The sequence below is a fragment of the Vespa crabro genome, chromosome 3, assembly GCF_910589235.1.
Source record: "Vespa crabro chromosome 3, iyVesCrab1.2, whole genome shotgun sequence".
Classification (NCBI taxonomy): Eukaryota; Metazoa; Arthropoda; class Insecta; order Hymenoptera; family Vespidae; genus Vespa; species Vespa crabro.
Genome location: NC_060957.1, coordinates 201,622 through 224,501, shown reverse-complemented (window position 1 = coordinate 224,501; position 22,880 = coordinate 201,622). Strand labels below are relative to the sequence as shown.

The window sequence follows — 22,880 nt, the reverse complement described above, 5'->3', positions numbered from 1 at the left end:
AAAAGTAATTAGATATCACGTCTCTGAATTTATCGAACTAACGGTAATAGAATTCATTAGGAATAATATATAACGTAATTGTGAATTAACTTCATTATTAAGTAAATACGATTAAATAATAAAGTACAATTGGACGATTATAATTCATTCATTAATTGCATTATTGTTTGAGTAAATAAAAAACTTATAAAATCAGTGAACGATCGAACGTCATTCATCTTGTTCCATTTACTATTGTTCAGCGAAACTAACCGCGCCTCCATCGTCTTTTAGATAAGAATGTTGTAAATAAAATTTATGAAGGGAAGAAAAATACAACAATGAAAAATAGAATAGAAATGAATTTATGTATTTGTCAAAACGTAAGCGTTATATACGTGTAATATAAACGCAAGTGTAGCGAGCCAAAAACAGATCAGCTGTCATAAGAATATTTGACTTTTCACACGTCATTGGCATGAGTATGTCGAGTGGAATCCTTACGAGTTAAATGTAATTCCATTTTATCAATATTGTTGTAAAATGTTTTATAGATGAGTATTGATACGCACGAAGGTATCAATACTCATCTGTAACACTTATGTACATTTATTCTGACGTAATATTTATTTAAATTTTGCGTTTATGAAATATATACTATTATCTCATTATACTATGAATATGGTGTATTATTATATAAGAATTTTCAATAAATTCAATCTGTATAGTTTAATCTGCTTGAAACAAGAGTATTTGAGGACTTACAATTACATTCATTGCTAGAACTTATTTAGGAATGATTTTTAATATCAGTGCATAATAGAAAAGAAACCAACAATGTGAAATTTTATAGTGTTGTTGATCATTGAAAACAAGATTTTCAATTGTTTAATATATAAGTTGAAAGTTTATTAAATTCAACATTAAAAAGAAAGAAATAAAAATTCTTCATCGTTTGTATGAATAAAAGAAAGAAAAACAATAAAAGGAAATGAACTATTTAGCTTGGAAGAGAGAGTCTATTTTGATATCGGAAATCGAAAAAAGAGTGAATTAATCTTAAAATTCAACAGCAGAGGATGAATTGCTCGGTGAAAGCTTCGAAAAATAAAAAAAGCGGACCAACGATGGAATTGGCGAGTTGTAATATGTACAACAATAAAAAATCGTTTGCATTATTGTGCTGCGATACAGCTAACAAATTTAAAAATGGAAAATATACATGTAAAATATGAATTTAAAAACGTTGGTAAATGTAGTCTTTTAGTTTATATAAGACATCAACAACAAGATATTTCACGATTCGAGGAATAAGAGGAATATAAACACTTTCTTGGATATTTATCTTCTATAAAGGTACCTCATTGTTCCACAATGAGAAACAACGGCATTTTTAGTATTTAAACAGCGTTGATATGTTAAGTAGCCGCAAAGTAAGAGCAAAAACAAACTTCTGTAAGCATAATAAGTGAAGTATTTGATAATCCTTTTTTGAGCTAAAAGACAGAGTATTTATATTTGGATACTGTTCAGTGAATGAAGTTGTAAGCGATGATTTTTAATTATGAGGATAGCAAAATCTATCGTATCAAGAGATTGGAGGAAATATATTTACATAAGTATTTATATATATATATATATATATATATATATATATATATATAAAAGAATGATTATGTTTATGACGTACATATGTATGTAATCTTTTGTATTCCATCTTGTAACATTAAGTCTATTGTGTATGATATCTATAGTTTTATCTGTACATAAATTTATGACCCAATATCGTCTGTACCCATTATTTTCAAGTACTATAGTAATTTTAACAAGGTATAAGATTTAATATGTCTTTAATGAAACATTATACACTAACTTATATATGTGTAGTCAGGTATGACGGGTCCAGCGCTTACACTCCTCCTCGGGCGATTGAAACGTTTCTCCTGTTTACTACTCTTTGTCATTGGCTTCGAGTGGTCGGTCACAGTACTACTGCTTCCAGTTTCAGAATTTCTATTTTTCGATCCACGGCCATCATTTTGCTGTTTTTTCGAGCTTCGACCATCGGACTTGCTGTGCCTCCATATAGGTACTTTTCTTCTGGACACATCCACGGTTATACCGCAACCGCAAACTGCTGCATTTTCATTAGACATTCTGCAACGATTTACAAAAAAGTAAAGTATTAAAATCATGTATTAATTCAAATAAATCGAGAGCAAAGCTATAACATTCGAAAGTTCAAAGTTGTAAAGGAACGAAAAAAGAATCGATCATTTTAATCGATGACTTTTGTTCATCGATTATGATAGAGTTAAATTTTAGTATGTATTCAAAGAAAAAAAAAAAAAATGATAAGTTTAATTCCTTATTCGCGTGATAAGATTATATCGTTAATTATTTACACTTAATATGGAAAGTAAAACTTCATAGAAATATATATCTTTAACATTTTGATAAATTATAAAATAACGTATAACAGATAAATCTGTAATACTGAGCTCATTGATTATCAATTGGATGTGAGATCGAAAACGCTTACAATATTCATTTGACGTCTTTTTGGGTCATCAGTAACAAATGATCATCCATAAGATGTTAAATAAACTGTAATGTAAAAATAAAACGTAATCACACAATAGAACATAAGCGGATAGTCCTTGGCGGTATCCAAACATTTTGACGTAAAACTAAAAATAAGACTGTTCAAAAACAAACACTGCTTAAAACTACGCAGTTACACGTACGATTACGCACACAGTCAGATATATACACTAATAAATATCCTAATCTCAAAGTAAAGTTATATCCTAGAAAATGAAGAAGACATTCCGTGATGAATTGTTTAGTCAATTGCGAAGCAATAATTCGTAGCAGTAAGAAGCTATTGTTAAGCAAATAATTATTCTAATTTTAAAGAAGTTCGATCTATTGCTCCTTTCTTCCCTTCTCGCCATTTATTATTCCCTATAAAAGTTCTTTTTAAATATTTTCTATTGTGTGGATCTGAGTTTCTGACAAAGCATACTTAGTGTATAGTCGAATACTGATTGTTCCTTATGCTTCTCGAGTTATCAAATGTTATATACGTACGTATAAGTGAGATAAGCAATTTGGATCTCCTTTTAGAGGATGCAATCAAATATACATCCAGAGAGGTTTACGAATTTATAATGTTTTACAATAATAATATATAATAATCGTATAAACATATGATCTCGTATGGCATTTTGTTGAATTTGTTTCAATAAATGCTATCGTACTATGAAAAGGAAAATATATAATTTCATTCGGAAAAAGTTAATTTGAATTGGAAATTTTCTTTATCGACTTGCAAAAAAATTGGCATCATATGTGATGTTTCCATTTATACAAAATAAATTAATAAAAGAATTTATTTTCGATAAATTCAGTCTCTCAGGAGATATTTCGATTTTTCGAGATAAACGAAACATCTTGTATAAATAATAAAAGTATATATCCATTTTTAGCTTTTATTTACATTAATCAGTGCGTTTATTTATATCATTCTAACTAGTAATTTTACAATATTCCAGGAGGAATTAATTAGAAATTCGAGATGTGATAATCGATCAAAGAATTAATTAAAATAATTGGGCCGACCGTTCTTCTATTATCTCGTTTGATAGACATCAGGTATTATTATGTAAAAAATGTCGATAAGCCGAATTCATTAAAATCTTTGCAACATTAACGTTCTTTTCACGAATAACTCTTATTACCTAAGACAGATCTTATATTACTCTCTTATTTGGTCTTTGGTCCCTTTCACGAAGGCAAAGCTAACGTTAAGTACATTTATCATTGATCCGTCATACGATATAATTTTCTACTCTCTCTAAGTAAATCTTCTTACATTTTTTCTTTTCTTTATTTCTCCTTTTATCTCGTATTTCCTTTAAAAGATATGTACAGGATAGTCCTTTTAAGTAAAACCATCTAAATATCTCTTTGGCTTATTGCGATGCAAACAAATATTTTTTATGTTATATGCATGGTGCCAAAGAAGTAGATATATGTATGCATACCCGAATACATTTTAAAGAAATCTATCGCATCTATTATTCCTCTATATATCGCTTTTTCTACTTCTCTTATCCTATTTTCGAATTCTCAGCTCGTTTCGTATTTGTACCCGTTGAATGGACATCAGACTTTTTAAAACGTAAGGATTCTGCCGATAGTTTGGAAACGCGATTAAATATTTAACAGGACTCGGGATAGCATTGAAAGCACTCGAGCTCAAAAAATCGATAACGTCGTGATGATTGCGGCACTTACTTCAGTCACGTAGGTAGGACGATAAGATACTTTCGATGTAATTGCGCTTCCTCATTGGAGAAAGCACATTCAATGTTTTCACACAAAGAAACGTGACAACTCGAAACGAGGATCGTTTTAAGTACCTACGGGCTTCTCAATTCTCCTTTAGGGGTTTCAAGTACGTACGCGATGAGAGAAGTCTTCTTTATCCGATGTATTTTATTATATCGAAGGATAAGAAAACCTTAAACATATCGGTCATAGGTGAAACAGTGTTTTCCTCTTGATAACAATTGTCTTGATATCAATTAAACACATAGAAAAATCGAGTAAAATATCTTAATATATCATATTGCAGATAACGACAAGAAATATGTTAAAATCGTGAAAATTAATCTTTTCGAATCATTATTCCGAAGAGTTATTCTTTAGATAACATCCATTTTCATTCCCTTCTCTTGTTTTTTTTTTTTTTCTTTTTTTTTATCATGATAGAGACTAGTAATGAGATTTTTGGAAGATCAACCATTATATGGTTTATTGTCTATCGTCGGACATAAACATACATTTTTATTGAAATCTTTTATCCTCTTCTTCTTCACGTAGAACCGAAGTAAAAAGATTCTTTAGTGTAACGAGCTGCGAGAAAAGAAAGGAGAGAAAGAGTAGCAAGAAGCCGAGTACGAAATCACTGCACACGAAAATTGAATTACGTACACCGCTATAAAATGAAACTCTCGGGAACCTTGCTTAATTTCGACGGCAAACTGTTCCAAGCACCATTATTCATTTTGCTGTTTGCCACGGTCCATCTGCTCTCCTTTTCTTACCCTTATTCTCTCTTATGTGCAAGCTCGCGTGACTTCCGCCGCTTCTGATGCTCGAACGAAACTTACTGACTTTCACCGACAACGCTTCAATTTCTCGAGCTTTTCTTCTCTTCCTCTTGAAAAACTTTAAATAATCGTAACGAAGTCGACGTGAAGTAAGGAAGAATAATTCGATAAATATAATTCGGCTATCGATTCGAAATTAGCAATGCAGTTTAATCTATAATCACGTGATTTGATATTTGCGAAAAGATTATGTAATAATGGAAAAAATGACTTCTAACGATCACCTTTATATTTTATATCATCATTGCGAACGTTCCGCTGTTTGATCATTATAGTGTGAAAATTAGATATGTAATGCATTAATGTACATTTTTCGGCATAGAATTTGCCTGCTTGTTTTATACGATGACTCTTTCAAAGATAAAATTAAATTAATGTAAAATGTATTTCGTATTAACCAGACGAAATTGATTTATATATAATTTGAAAATGATTTATATATAAATGTACAAACAATTCTGTTTACTCAAAATGTCATGTGGAATACAATAATAGAGGTAAAAACTAAAGAAGGAAATGTTCATTTTAAGAAGATCGAGTTTATTTCATAAAATTATTTTGCTTAAATATATAGATAATGTGGATTAGAATCAAAGGTATTCTAAGGATTTTCTCTGTCTGCTAGGACGATATCGACTGGCCAGAATAATGACCAATAATAGGCAAATCTTGACATCTTTTGTAAGCTTCAAATATAATATTGTCCTTTTTAGTTATTTCCTCAACAAAAATTGCAACGTCGAAATACAAATGAAACCGTTTTTCAACGATGATTATTATTACGAGTAAGATACAAAGGATTGTAATGTCAAAATAGAAGAGAAAAACATAAAATAGAAATAAGAAGACGAAGAGAGAGGAAGAGAGAATGAGAGCAGATGATGCATGTCGATTCTATAGATAATGTGTGTCGGTCTAAAACACACGGCAACTTTTTTGCTGCGAGGAACATGTGATCCCCGCCATCAATCAATCCGTTTCTCCATTACTTAAGTTCATCAGCCACCACACCATACACCTTGTTAGAAACAAAAGCTATATGCATCTCACGAGGCATAGTATGGCATAGTATCAAATGGTGGATATCATCTCTGTCCATCTTACTAGTACAGATAAATAGAAAAAGTAGCCACATGGGGCATCAATTGTCCACCTTTGCTGTAAGCTATAATGAATCGATGTTTTTTATTTTGTAAATATTAAAAAGTAACGACTGTTGTACTAACTGAAAGTAAATACTATGGTACTCTTCGTAAAGGGAAATGTTTTTATGATTAATAATGCTGCTATTAGAATCTTTTAATACAATTTTTAATAAAGGATAATAAGATTTTTTAATAAAAAAATATTTATATTGTGTCGAATAGATATGTACTTTCGACATATTTTCTAAAACTGTGCGCAAACTGAGCCAAGATACATTTCACAAAATACCGTTAACAATGTATTAATTTCTATTAAGAAAATTTAATTCCATAATCTTATTCCTTCACATAAATTAATCTCTTTTTATTTTTTATCTCTTTAATCTCTTTTTATTATCAGAAAAGTTTTAAGAATTTAATATATAAAATATATAAAACTTCCACTATAATTGATTTATGTTTTACAACCAACGGACTCGTTCATATTACATGATGTAATCAATTCGTTAAACAAGGTAATTTGTAATTTCCAAGGCCGAAGAACATGCCTAAGTTAACTTTATATTAGGTTAACTTTAGTTAACTTTATATGAGTACCTACTGTATTTATATTTTCCTGCTTGTTTTTGAAATTCCTATAGACTATAAAGCTATGTGCACATTGTCGAGCACACAACAGATCGACGAACTACAGAAAAAGCAAGTGATCAAATTCGGTGATCGAACGGATCGCCCCTATTGATCACTCTTTCTTCTTTCCATCTGACATTTTACATATATAAGACTCGATTTAGTTTATTATATTTCTTTGTTATACGAAAAAATTTTATGACGTTTTGGAATAACAAAACAATATGGGCATAAGAAAGTGGAGAGTGTGGCGTCATTTTTTCAAAAATATTTACAACGTTAAACGTTACGAGTTGTAGATATGACAAGGTTGACTACAATATTATCATCAAGAACGAGACGTATGATATAAATAATTTTAATAATAAGATTTTTTTATGAAAAATCAATTTAAAATAAAAAAATATAAAAGATATGAAATAGAACATATTTGTATTAATTCTCTGTAGATCTCTGCAGTCATCAGAGATTCATAGTACGACAGGTTATGTATTTAACTTTGGAATATCGTTGGATACTCACTAAAACGGTGATTAGATAAAAAGAAACACATTGCCATTATTGTCCAAAATTAGGCATTGCTAGTCACGGACGTGGTCTTCGATAATGTGTCGAGCCGGGCTATAAATTAACAGTAAAATGACTCCTAGACAAAGCGAGCCATGAGTTTACCTGGGACCTAGGTTTACGATATCATTTCGACCTTCAAGAGTTCAATACGGTTACTAGAATGAAAGACAATATATGAGATTACGTAAACATTTCGAAGGAACTATCCTAACAAGCTCACGATCAATAAAATCACTTTATCATGCATTTGTTTACTTCAATTCCTCTCTTTCTCTTTCTCTTTTCTAATTTCAATATCATTTTCGATGAGATAGTTCGACAGAAATCATCAAACGTTCGATCGATGCATTTTGAACTAAAAACAGTAAGACAATCGAGTCTTAGTAGCATTACTGATCATCAATAAAAAAACGTGAATATTTATATCTAAGTGATCTTTATATCTAAATATTCAAATATATCGTTACAAGTTAAATTCAGGAAATGCGTTTTGTCGCACGTTTCTCTCGCGAGCTCCACAGAATCTTTCAAAGAAATTGTGTTCTCCCATTAATTTGCTGCATTTTCCGGAGAATAATCAAATTCCGAGGCTTGTGCTGCCGTTCTCTTTCATCGTGACCAGTGGGTCTACAATTCTGACGCCTAGAAAGAGACGAGGGTATCCTACGTGCAAATTGACTATCATTGCTGACCCGGTGAGAAAAGTGCAACGTAACGCGTTCTCGTAGTTGCACACGTGCAACACACAACATACAACAACATACAAGAACAAGACATATTTTTCAATTAATTCTCTACGCGTAATTGAGATTGGAGTAAGTTATTTTGATAGACGGATTTGAGACATTATTTCGTCGAAAGAACGAAATGATATTCCGAGCAGAGTATTAAATCTTATTAGTGACTAATGGATTGCAGTAGACGTCCCATGAGCGACATTTATTACCAGAAGCATCCATCGGATTTGATTTGGAAGTGCAATTGATTGATCTTTCCTTTCAAAGGAATTTCCATCTTGATGGTAATATCTTTCGCATAAAATAACAAGAAGAATGATTTATCTATACGTTAGAATGGAATACTATTCATATAGGAATATTATTAGCTATAATAATATAATACTTTCCTATTAAAAATAGATCAAATTATTTTCTCTACTTTTTCTTCAGAAAGTTTTATCGAATTAACAAATATTGTCTACTTTAAAATTGAATTATTTGAAGACGATTTTTATTATCAGGATGTAATCCAGTTAATAAAGAGTAGTAAAAGATAATAAAAATATTCGTTTGGATTTTACAACTTAAGGAAACGTTCAATTTAATATTTTTTGAACATTTTTGATATCTTAATCTATTTCTTCGCATCATAACTTCCTACATTTAAGGATTTATTTTTATTTTTAGTTAAAAAATTGTTGTACTCGTTCACCGTCGATTCATTCAACCGATGATTGAATGTAAGTTGTAATTCGTCATCTGAAACGTTTTCCACTTGAGAACTCTTTAAGTTTAGTATGAATTAATTTCTAAAACGCATAGCATTCACGTAAATACGTTCTCACCATTTCACCTGGAATTATCAAAACTATATGATATGGTATTTAAACTTTTATGGTATAATAAAATAGCGCTAGCTACGCGGTGTGGCTATATTATCAAATTTCTTGAAATCTGTGAAGTGACAATACGCTAGATAAAAAATATAATATCGTACGATCAAATAATAAATATATTTAAAGTGAAATTTTGCTAGGATTAGACATAGTTAGAAATTTGTGTATATCTGTTTCACCAGATTTTAATCCGCATTGATATCACGTTGAGCAACTTAAGGATCGTTAGGTTCACTACGAATTCGACAATAATTCAGTCGCCGACGAACATATGTCATCAATAAGTCGCTGGATTGAAGGAAATATATGAGCTCATATGCACCAGGAAAATACGAGCTAAGCACGAGCATTATCGTTGATCGTGACGATAAATAAAGGGCTTTGAATAAAATGCACGAGTTCATACGACGAACAATTCTCTTGCAGATAATAATAACATACATATAATACAATACAGAAAAATCTCCTCGACTACCTATTTTGTTCAACGATCCATACAACACTAATAACTTTCTAATTGCCAAGTTTAATCGCCGAATTTACTAGTTTAGTTATTTGATTTTCCGTCCACTAAATTGCCGGCGACTGGTCAATAGCCCGTACCTATCTAAAGCTTATACAGAATTGATTATCTGTATCAGGAGCCATAATATAATAGTTTGTAAAATCGATTAGTAAAATCGAAAGTAAACATGTATGAGTTATTGGGCCAAGTGGTTTGTCAGATATGCAAACAGACAAAGATTTGAAACCATGATCAAGACCGTACGAAAAAAATCTTTTATCAAAGTATTTTGTATAATAAATGGAAAAAGAAATTTATTTTCTTCGTACTGTTTCTCGACCATGGTTTCAAGTTCTTATCTCTTCATAGATATTCTTGTAAAACAACTGAAATATATTTACTTTAACGATTTAACGAGATATAAAGTATCATTAATTATATCAACTTATCGTAATCATTGGAAAATAATAAAATCATGATACTACGTAATATCATGGTAAGATCTTAATACTATGTTAAAATTTAAAGCTATTGTAAAGTTAATCTTCTAGTAAGCGTATAAAATTGTTATTGCTAAAAGTTTTACGATTCTCTTTTCGAGGTTTTCTTTCACTTTGATTATGGCTACACGTTATATTGATAATATTTGTTACAGCTTACCCATTCACACGATGGAATCCATTCAGCTTCCTAACGTTTTGTTTGCATGAAGCGTAGTCGTAATCCAATCTGTATATGAGCACTTTTCATGATTTAAGTGAGCACTATTTAATTGACACATACATCAAAGCACTTGATTCTTTTAAATGGAAGTTTATATAATATACGCCATTTATAAGATAATACGACATCCATATACAACAAATCGTTGCTACCACGACGACTCTTCTACTCTAACTAAAGCTTGTCGAACAGAGCAAGTTTTCTTTTCCTAGGTTGCCAATTCAATGCCAACACTGTAAATAAACTTATTGTTGGAGATACTAAGGTATTCTCTATTCACCTATCGGTGAGGTGACTTTTGTTGTTTTCGTGTAGGACAAATCAGGCCTCCTAAGATCTTTACGTATTCGACCAAAGTCATTATCTCCTGCTTCGTCGTTCCGTCAACAACGAGAGAGGCTTTCGCCATTTGTTACAGAAGACTTTTGGCCGACCGTCGTGCTTATGGACATTTAAAAAACACTCGCTGGTTTTGTGCGTTCAATCTTATCGCTGTGTGTCATCAAACAGGCGTTAGAAGAAAGAAATGGTAAAAAAAATATATATATATATATATATAATACTTTTATATTAATTATGATTGTCGAATAAATGTATTTCTATCGTATATTTACAATACAATCAACTTTTCTTGATATTTATCAATCAGCTTAAAGATATAATTTATTTGTGTTCGTCGATCATGACTTTAGTTATGTCTCATTGTACAAAGTAAATTATATTTTTCTGAATTTAGTGGCATATTTTTTCAATACGAGGGCTTTGATAATTAATTTGACATTAACGAGCTAGTTCCAGTCGATTTATTAAGGAAATAATGGGTATAACTGTTCAAATAGTTTCATAAATATCGCAATTCTATTGTAGTAAGGTTTGTTAATTATAAATTGTAAGATAAAAGAGTTTTCTCATTATTTTCTATAATCTTCAATAATAATGAATATTTTCGATAACGGTTAGATGGAATTATCTCAAATTTATATCACGAAATATTTTCTCTCATAAATCACTTTTCGCCTCAATGGTTTATTCGTATGTATTTTTGATAAAAGGATAAAGTGCAAAAGTGCTAATGAAAAATGGGAAGCGTATTCGTCGAAACACAGTCAGCAATGAACGACTATATTGATATATCGACGATCGAAATGAACATCAATCTAAAAATTTAAAAGATAAAACAATTATGTCATTTATTCTCCTGTATAACGTTTATTTCTACAATACACACACACACACACACACACACACACACACACACACATATATATATATATATATATATATATATACTATATTTATATAAATCTGAATGATGATAAAAAACAAAGCAACGTCTGAATTTAAAGAACCGAAATACTAAAAAGTTTGTAACGAAAGATTATTAATTCATTCGTATTATGAAAATGAATTATGATAAAATATCTCCACAATTGTCTACCTGTTAATAAAAAACCTGTGTCTAATGGTAATTTTATTATGATGAATTATGCATAACTCAACGTCGTAAAATTAATCCGATTTTATGATGGTATAATAATAGTTCATTAAGTATGTGCACCGTGAGGGTTCTCGTGCGTTTGCGAAAAAAATTATTCAGCACATTTGTAGCTACTCGTTATGAATAAAGAATATTGATATAGTAGGAAATTGATGTACGCATGGATATTTGTACATCAGTGCAGAGGCAAACATCAATTGGTTTTAATTACAATCTGTTGAAAATTAACACTAACAAATGAGTATTTTATTAAGCAGGTTATCTTTTTTTCAACCTACCTATTACCACAATTTTACATAGTTGATTGTTCGTATTATTTCATTTACTCTATGCGATATTAAAAAATATATTTCACATTGATATATATATATATATATATATGAATATATGAATATGATATACGGTGAATAAAATATATTCCTACTATTTATGCATCTGAATTAATACAAATTGGCTCGAAACTTTAATTCAGATCATAAGTAAATATGATCATAGTTTTTAGAATAACAGTATGCGATAGATGAACAAAAACAAAAGGAGGAAACTAATTGAAATTAGACTCATTTTTCTCATCGTGTCAACGAGTATTTACAAAGAAAATCATAAGACGGAGTGTTATTCGCTGCTTCTAATTGCTCGCCTTCTCTTTGAATGTATTAGGTATAATCAAAACTACACTATATTTTGATGGACAAAGGTTTAAATTATTAGTCGTTCCACTTGGGTTGCGTTTATTAAACCTTTATAAGATAGTTTCACTTTTATTCATTATTAAGAACTTCCTTTGATCTTGGTCTATTCGAGGTTTCACGCCATTTCGATTCTATCCTCAAGATACTTCTTGTCGTTGATAAAGTCGAAATTTCGAAAGGTTTAATCGTCATTTGGAAACTTTGTTTGAAATGAAGATGTTTTATGTAGTCGTTAGGAGAATACTTCAGATGTCATTAACACTTTCCCCTTTGTAACTCACGGGCGTATCGAGAGGCAAATTTTTAATTAAGAAATTAATTATGTTCCTGTTTATTATATTTCTTAGCCGATGAGTATTCTATCAATTATATTTCTTAAGGATGACGCAACAATAACCGATAATTAATTACAAGAACAAAGGACATGATAGACAGAGAAATAGAGATAGAGATAGAGAGATGGAAATGGTGAGCGAGAGACAGAGAAAAGGGAAGGAGGCTTGACAAGTGACCTAGTTAAGATAGAGTGGTAGAGGGTGGTTCGTGACCTGGTGTTACTGGTTCCTCGCCCAGTATGACCCGGATTCACCTGTTCTGTACCTCCTCTACATTCCTCCCCTAACTTTCGTTTAACCACTCTACGATCTTCTATCATGTTACTTTACGCTTATATGTTTCCCACATTTCCAAATAGATTTCGTAAGTTAATAAGCTCTCGTTTCTAATGAAATATGTCATGCATAACGTACGATACGCCGTTTTTCTTGTAGCTTTATTCACTTTATACTTATTTTCTATCTATTTATGAGTTCCGAAAATAATGTAAAAAATACTGAAAGATATTTTATAAAAATTAATTAATTAATTATATTAAATGAATTAATAAAGAAAATTAAACAAGACCTTTTGCCAAACAATTTCATTTAATAGCATTCTTAATTAGTACCGTTACAAGCTATTATGAATGGTATTAATATTTTTGTTCGTTCGATTAATGAAAAACTAAAAAATAATTATTACTAGTTTTTAAGAGAATCTAATTATAATTATTAGAATCAACGTGATGATAGTTATTAAAGATTTGTAACAATTTGAAGTTTCATCAAGGAAAATAACAAAGGAGAAGTGATTCGAGGGTGAAACCGGATTGGTTTTGGCCTCTTTTGTAAGGCGATCAAGGATTTCTCGATATTCGAGTCAAAATCAGTGCTCTTAGAAAACGCGTAGTACTCACGATGCTCGAGTATTCGTGAATAGTACATGAAGTAGTTCAGTGTCACGTTTGATAATGACTTTCAGAACACTAGTGGTTTATAGATTAGGAGCTTTTCAGCTACTTCTATAATGCTACTATAGTTTGAATTGTTAATTAATGCTACAATAGTTGAAATTCCGGAAGCTTGTAACCGTACAAATAGTATAATGGTAATATAGAATGGATTAAAATTACTGACTAATTCATTTCTAATAAGAACCGTATACGCCTTTAGAGTAAAAGCCAGAAGTCCCACTCTCTCTAATGAGCTACGTGCCCAACTATAATATCTGATCAAGTGCGTTGGAATAAGTTGGAATTATATTAATTGCTTCTTGCAAAATTAACACTGAATGTCTGAACAAAAAGAAATGCAAATATTCCAAATATTAACGAACGCAAAATCTTATGATATTTGCATAAATACTTCTTAAGAGGAAGGATTAATTCTATAAAATAAATTTTTTTCCACCCATTATAATCTGCTTTATTTCCTGAATACCCGACTTTTTTCTTTGACATCTTTCCGAAGTTCGTTCTTTTTATAATCTATTCTAGAATATAAATTTTTCATTAAATTAAAAGACTTCAAATCAATTTGTTAATAAAGAATTTTCTTCCTCTCTCTTTTAGACGTAAGAAATAAATCCTTTGCGTTCAGTAATTATTGTATTTAACGTAAGAAAAAAAAAAAAAAAAAGAAAAGAAAAAAAAAAAGAAACAATTATAAACCCGAAGCTCGAACTCGAAGCTTGAAGTATTATAATACTTATGTGTATCGACTCGAACGAAATAATAATATAATATTCGTTGCTCTTGTGCTCGTTTAATGGAATATATTTTCGTTTCTACAAGAGAAGGATCTAAAAATGAAATAATTCTATTCATTTCTTTGACAATGAAACCACCGGGAATTTAATTAGAAAAGTGAAAATTAACGAGAAAGGATAAAAACTTTATGTCAAAAAGAATTAATGCAATACCTAAAGAATACCTTAAAGATCGAATGATCTTACACCATAATAATAAAAATGTACTTTCAATGTTATTAATTAGAAGTTGTAATTTAAAAATTTTTTAACAAGTATAGAGAAAAAGTAGAAGAATGTTTAATCTCATGTAATGCAACTTTCTACACGGAGGTATTTGTCGGAATTTAAAAAAAAAAAGCTTCCTTTTTTATTCTAAAAGTACAATTAAAAAAAAATAATTCTCTTTCACGTATATACGTACGAAAAATATTATATTTATATACTTTGAATAATTCCTTTGATCAAATTATATTTATTTGTGATCGTGTAACATGCATAATTAAATGTCTTCAAAATATCTACGTGTTTTTGTCGTCATTATCGTTGATAACGTTCTTCTTTTCCTTTTCATTCAGCGAAATAGATAGATTAACGCTCGCACATTTCATCTTCTCACTGAACAATAAAGTTAAATTTTAAGCCACATAATTTTTACTATCCTATAAAGGAACGGAACTCGACGAAATTACGACTGTTAGACAAGTTTCGTGACATTGAATGAAATTTAATTCAAAGAAAAATCAAATTTTTCATCGATTATTGAAAAGATTTCTTATCGATGGATAACATTCAAAAGTATAATAAGAGTAATATCTATCGTTAGGTATTATACTCGATATACTCATTAATAAGATAGAATTCTTCCTCCGTTGGACAATCAGAAAAAGATAAAAAAAATGAAAGAAAGAGAGAGATTAGCGTGATAAAGAATCAAATTGAATATTGCATATGGCAAGTCCAATTTTGAAGTTTGCCCTTTGATGATCACGTTGGTAAAACCAATTCAATCTCTACGATATGATCTTACAAAGTTTCATAGGTGCAAAGTTTTCTTTCCCTTTATCATTCTCACTTTCTTACACACACACACACACACACACACATACACACACACACACAGACACACTCACACATTCTGCCATTTACTTGTCGCAAATTAACTTGTACTTTCCGTTGTTACAAACATCTTTACACTGTCGAACACTATTCGACAATTCGTACAATAAGTCTTTAAAGTCAATTGCATTAATTATTCAGTTCTATTAGGTTCAATTACATCTTGCGTAGAAAGGACTAATGTCAAGAACAGAAAAGCTTTCAGGGAAATGCATTGTTAAATTTCATTTTCAATTACTTCCTTTCTCTTTTCGATGTTTCTTTAAAGATTTCTCCTTTTTCTATGTTTTTTTAATTTTTTCTCCAGATAAAAAACTCTATGGAAATACAATGCTCTCAAATTTGTTCGAAAAGTTTCACGACAATAGAAATATCTTTCGACAATTTCTTTCGATTTGTCCTTTATCGTTTATTTTCTATTATGTTTAAAGAATCAATAAGGGTAAGCTCTGGTTTCATACGATGGATACAGATTCTCTACTAATCGTCTGGGCGAAATATAATTGAAGCTTTAATCCTATTCTCCCGTGCTTTTCACTTAAGTTACAACGTTTTGAGCGAACGATCGTGTAACAAACTCAATGGACTTTGACACAAGAAAAGAGACTTTCGAGACGGCGGTGCGTGAGCTTTTGTGCAGTAAGTCTCGCGTCTATCGATCGGAGCTTTAGTGGAATTATATGTCCTTTTACGACCAACGATGAGAATACACGTGACCTGAAAGCGTAACGTCGGAGCTTTCTTGGAGCTTTGTCCGGCATTGTTCCTTATTAACGTGCTCATCAATGAGGAAATTAAAATCTCTTCGCACAAAAGGGGAAAGTGGAAGGAGGAGGAGAAGAGAGAGAGAGAGAGAGAGAGAGAACAAGAGAAATTTAAGCATAGCTTTAATCAGTCTGATATATATCCTTCATTATATGTGTTGGTAAGTTAATCAGAAGCAAATTTCCTGGTCTTCCTTCGGGAAAATCCTAAATGATTGTCCCTTACGCTCTATCTGACATTAATTTCGATAAGACCGATCATATTAATCGCGCGATCATCAATGTTATAGACATGGGACAACTTTACGAACTTTGAATTATATCGTACAATTTAACGTAATAGTTCTTCTTATTGGTACATACAATGATAATTAAAAGAAACTTTAGAAACCAGCAGTCATTATTTTCTTTTCACCGTGGAAAGAAATTAGAAAACTTGTAATGGCACCAGCCATAATTAACGTGTTTAATATTCGTCTACGAATTCTCGAATTGAAACTGTTGAAATTTTTTAAGTTATCCAACTTTCAAGAAAATTCCGTCATACGAAATGCATCAAATGAAACGATAAAATTAGATCTATAAAGCGATAGTAATAAAACAAAAAAAAAAAAAAAAAGAATAAAAAAGCATTATAGATTGCATATTTGAAACTTTTTGATTTAGTTCTATTAACTTGACGAGCAAAAGTTTGGAGAGCAAGATAGACGAGCATAGTTTTTACCAGTCTGAAAAAGCGTTCTAATTACCCACGTTCGATCACTATGGCCTATATCATACGACCCTGAATTTGCTCGAGCGAAAACAGCATCAAAGCAGGTGATAGTCATCAAAGTTAAGCACTCGCTGAAGCTCGATCTTTCTCCCTCTTTCTTTCTCTCATCTATTTGGCAAAGTTTATTCGAAGTTTCGATCTATACATCGACTCTCCTTACGGTAAGCTTGCCAGTATCGCATTTTTACATTTACTCTCAATTCTTCTTTTTCCTCTTATTCATTGTCATCCTTAACATCGTCGAGACAAATTTTACAAGTTTCTTGGCTCGTTTCCGCGTAATTTCCTCGACGAAATATTTCGATAACATCGGCTAATGTTTAAAGAGCCTTTGAGCTCATTGTCATCCAATTTATCCAAACTTTTCTTTCTCTTTTCACTTTTTTTCTTCTCAAGAAAATATAATAAAAGAGAGGGAGTGAGATTGGTTGAGAAGGCATGACAAAAAATAATAGAAAAAATAAGCCAACTGAAATAACGTCAGCTGATATGATCCGATCGAAAGAAAAAAATGGCTTTTCTTTGAAAACAGCTGTGTGAGATCAACAGAAAGAACGACAATAAGATTTCTTTTGCTATTTATTACATCGTGTCTCTGCGAACAATCAGAGTTGCTTTCGCGTTGACTCGAGCGTTTATACTTCTTGCCGAATGATATTATTATTTAGAAATTTCATATTTCACTGTTTCCATTAAAAAGCTAGAAGAGAAGCAAAAAAAGAATGAGAAAGATTATAAATTCTCACAATTTAATATCTTTCTCTTTTGATGGAAAATTATTATCAATGTTATGTATATTCACTTATTTCTTACCATTTACTATCTATAGATATATACATATTTTACGTTTGAATGTTAATAACCCCTAACCATACTTTGTCGATAGTGTGTCTACTACTTCGTACTAGTACACATCTAACTACTACGTACACACGTAATATTTTTATATAGCTTTTATTAATTATATGCATTTACGATAAAACATTGCTAATCATTTGGAGCACAGTAAAGTTTCTTATCGACAGATAACATTCGAAAAATAATATTATCGACGAAATAGTATGCACTGCGATCTCCAGATGCGATATTTATTCGTATAAACAATAAAAGTTCTCGTAAATCTAATTCAATAGATAAATTCATTTGAAACGAGAAAATTATTTTAAAACGATTTCAGCGTATTAGTTTTTTCTTTCTTGCCAAATACATACGAATCGAAATTAATCTCATAGTGAAATCGATTTGATTCTGTCAATTAAATCATCGGACTCATTTGGATGAAATTCAATAGTGAAATAAGTAGGACTAACCACTCGAAGGACTTACATGGAGCGTGTTATCGCTGCTGCTCTACGAACAAGCTTGGATCTACACAATTTCCAATTAACATGCTAGTTTCGGCATTGCCATCGAATCGAATTAAATTTCCTCGATCTCGAACCACGAATTCGCATTAAAATCGTACCGAATTGTTCGACCGAGAAGGAACGAAATTAATCGATGTTATCTGGGCTCCACGTAAATGCATTCATTTTTTGAAATCCATTAGCCGATATTCGTCGGTTGTAGAGATTCTCTGGATTTTCATTTAAATTCGTTTTGACTAAGTTCCAAGTATTTTCGACTTTTCTGAATCGTCAATAATCAATATTAGTTTCGTTTGATTCACATTTAGATCCAGAAAAATATTACTTTCCTTTCGAAAAGATCTTGAAGGGTCTTTATTATTATTACTATTATTATTATTATTGTTATTATTATTATTATTATTATTATTATTATTATTATTATTATTATTATTAGAAAGATGTAAGTATGGCTGAGCCGAATAAATGACGGCACAGACATTATCGGTTCCATGCGTTGAACTTAGCGTCGTAAATCAGTTCTAGGAGAGAATCGAGGTCGACCGGATTAGTTCGCTGCTGGATTACTAGGCTCCTGCTTTAGAATCCCGCGACCTAGATAGTAATCATTAGGGATTATAGCCGACGACGTCTTATTTCTGTCTCGTTCTATCGATATCCGCCTGTCGGAAGATACGCTTGTCCATCCCAAGGCTATTTAAAGTTTTAAAAAGTTAATCCTCGACTGCGAGTCTTTCAGATTAATAGTGTAATGGATCATACTAGTTTACGCTCTTCCCTCCAAACTTTTTGACTTCCTCGTTGCAAAAATCGAACAACTCGCAAAAACATCGATATCTTTATGGACGTATTAATCGATTCATTCATAGGATGAATACTATGCCACTTACAATAAGTCAAACAAAGAAAATTGCTACGAAGGCTGATGAAAATCTAGAAATTTACCTAGAGGCAAAGTCGTGACCTTTCCTCGTGACACAATAAATTCTAATTAGTAAGTCAAGAAAGTAGATAAGTAAATAAAAAGAGAAAGAAAGTGAGAAAAAAGGTGGCTCGGAAAGAGGTGACTAGAAAAATAGGGTAAGGAAGAACACAGGAACGGTAACAACATAGAAGAAGGATTGCTTACACAAGTCAATTATAATGAGTCTCAAGGTGAAAAACTCTTTGTTATTGAAATCGTCGATTGAGACGATTGTTATTTTTCCTTGAGAAATAATATTTTCGGTAGTTATTTAAACGAAAATTTGAAAGAACGACGTATACGAAAAGTTAAATGATTTATGGCGAGTGGTGGAAACTAAGGAAGCGAAACAAATAGGTACGCGCAGGCTTATAAAAAAAAAAAAAATAATAATAAAAAGAGGCAGGATACGTGTTCCGTCAGTAACTATATAAATCACTCGGATTTTAGTTTTATCGAGTTAGCGTGGTACATCCAAAGAAAGTGTCGGCCATTTATCATACTTTCGAAGGATTACACATATGTATATCCGTGTATAAGAATCAGATAAAGACATAGACAAATATAACATGTCTTAATAAAGATAGAATTTGGTAAAACGTCCTAACATAATCGATATTTTTTTCAATATTTTATTATGAATTTTCTTATAGCATAGAGATGCTTTGTTTTATTGGACTCTTTTTTATATTTTTTTTTTTTCAAGATATCAATGTGACATACTCGGAAGATCAGTATTTTCGCACAATATAAAAAGTAGGAAGATATTAAGAAGACGCAATGCAATTAAGGATCTTGTTACCTTGCAAAAAATGTATTTACCTTTAGAAACGGAAATACCTTTCGAAAAATGATATATCGACAACAAGTGTCCCAAAACTATTCTACATATAGGAAAAATAAAAACTGCTTTTAAAATTCATTCGTTTCTCTTGCACTCGTGACCCTTCGCTGTATTTCGGTAGGTCTGCTCGATAATTCCGACAGTTACTCTATATGTCGAGTAAAATCAAGTGAAGCCACTAGACTTTGTCCTGGAATGGAATGGTAAAGTTGAAATTACTGTGAAAAAGTAATTCCATATTTCGGCACGGTAACGTTCAATGGTTTCACCACGATTATTCCACGTCTCGTAAAACTTTTCAAAGCTCATCGTCGTTCATTGATTTATATATACATATTTATATACATATTTATATATATATATATATATATATATATATATATATCTTGATAGTCATCAAATGACAGGCACTTTTTGAAGATGAATATGCGACTCGTCGATCGTAGTTAAAATCTCGTTTATTTATTCATTGCACATATAACAATTATTCGTTCAATGAATATCTACGCGAGCTATACAAACGAACTCGTTCTATGCCGAACACGATGCTATATTTCCTATCATTTATCGTCATGGTTGATATACCTAATAGTAGCTGTAGCATTTCAGGTGCTTCCTTTCTCTCTCTTATTCTAATTCAATTAATGACTAATGATCAATTCAATTAGTAAAAAATATGTGCCTTTATTGGAACTAGCAAAAAGGTTCAAATATAGAGCACAAATCAAACGAATGAAATGCATTGATTCGTAGACGTTTACTATAGACATATGTATACGCGCGAAGAAAAAACGATATACACTTTATATATATATACATATGTAAAATTTTGTGCACGTTTTGTGCACGACTTGTATTTTTTATATCACTGGCGTCTCGTCGCATGGACGAACGGAAGCATAGAAATTCGTGGCACGACCCAGATTTTAAATCGCAGTTTATTCATCTTCGCGGAAAGAAAGGATGTAATCGCGATTCGAATCCGACCGAGCGTGACGATAAATAGGAAGATGGTTGAAATAAATAACGCTCCACGCTCATTTACGAATTTTTTTCTTCCATCCGCCTTCCTCTTCCCCCTTATCTTTCTTTCGCTCTTTTATGTTTTTTTTGCTCCTTCAGTTTTTTGCATTTGCCTTTTTCGAAGAATTCACAAAATTCTAATGCGGAATTCTTTTCAAAGTTTTTCTAAAGTATCAATATTTTCGTAGGTTAACTTACCGACGTCTCTTTGGATTATCAGAGAATTTCTGATTGTTTTGTTTTGAACGGAATCAGAGAAAGCGAATCAGAGTAAGTTTCGTACATCAAATGAACAATTCATCATATTTCGCTATGATAATGACAAAATTCACAATTCAACGAAATTTTCTGTTTCATTGTGTATCGATGATAATTCGTTTGACTCTTGACAACTATAATTCGTTACTTATGTACTTAAAATTTAATCCGAAATAAGCTAAAAAAAGCAATGTCAATGTGAGCAAAAAAAAGCTCTCTGGTCCGCTCTGGCGTTTGTCGACAACTTCCATTCTGTCGATCCATCCTTGACAACTCGCAAAATATTGGAAAAATGCTATGCTGCTATAAACCATGCAAAATCCCCGTCACTTTTCCTTCATTCTTCGTTGTTTCATCGATGAACGATAGACACGCGTGTTCTGTCGCTTCGATCGACGTTCAAACGAGCCTTCACACATTATCACTTCTTCCGTTAGCAGTTGATATATATATATATATATATATATATATATACACACACACACAGCTATATCGATGGCATGTATAATAGGTATGTGTTTTGAAAAGCTCCCCGAAAACCCTTGATCCGTCGAAGCCAAAGTAAATGAACGTTTGTAGAGTGGCTTTTAACGCGAAACAAAAGCAGTGGTTTGACGCAAGCGAAGTACGAAAAAAAAGAAATAAAAAAGACGAGAAAACTTTGTCGAGTCGCTGAATTTTATGATGAAATTCCATAACGACCGCTAGAAACTTCATCGGCGTATCTATCAAAGTGGTGATTCGATAGAATTCGCGATGTTAACTCGTACGCCAATTTTTCTACTTGCGTATCCATGCATGTGTTTATATACATATATATATATGTGTGTGTGCACAAATTTGTGTATATGTATGAGTTAGAAACAAACGAAAGGTACTCAGGGTGAAAGTTGAGACGACTAAATTGCTTTGTCAAGTCAGCTTTCGTTGTTTTAAATTCCGTGAAACAATTACGGTGCCCAAGTTTGCAGACAAAACTGCTCGATTTAATCAACAAGCGTGCCGATATTGTTTAATCTTCGTTCCTTCTATTTTTTTCTTTTACATTTTTATTTAAAATCTTCGTTCTCCTTCGACGGTTGAAAATCAACATTTGTACCATCGACAAAATCGTTTTATTCTTAAATTCCATTAAACTTGGAAGTTATTGCGCAGTTTTCCGCAT

General features: G+C 31.4%; 1 protein-coding gene across 4 annotated transcripts in view; it reads right to left on the bottom strand.

Annotated features, from left to right (window-relative positions):
* Positions 1-22,880, bottom strand: part of LOC124422696 — a 62,317-nt gene that overhangs the window by 21,493 nt on the left and 17,944 nt on the right. For 3 of the 4 annotated variants that reach the window (XM_046959512.1, XM_046959515.1, XM_046959514.1), the window contains exon 2: positions 1,853-2,136. In XM_046959512.1, coding sequence (XP_046815468.1) covers positions 1,853-2,135 — 283 coding nt within the window. In that variant the 5' untranslated portion in view covers position 2,136. Of the gene's footprint in view, positions 1-1,852; positions 2,137-10,284; positions 10,490-22,880 lie in introns of those variants that run through there. The other variant, XM_046959513.1, reaches the window with a different exon arrangement.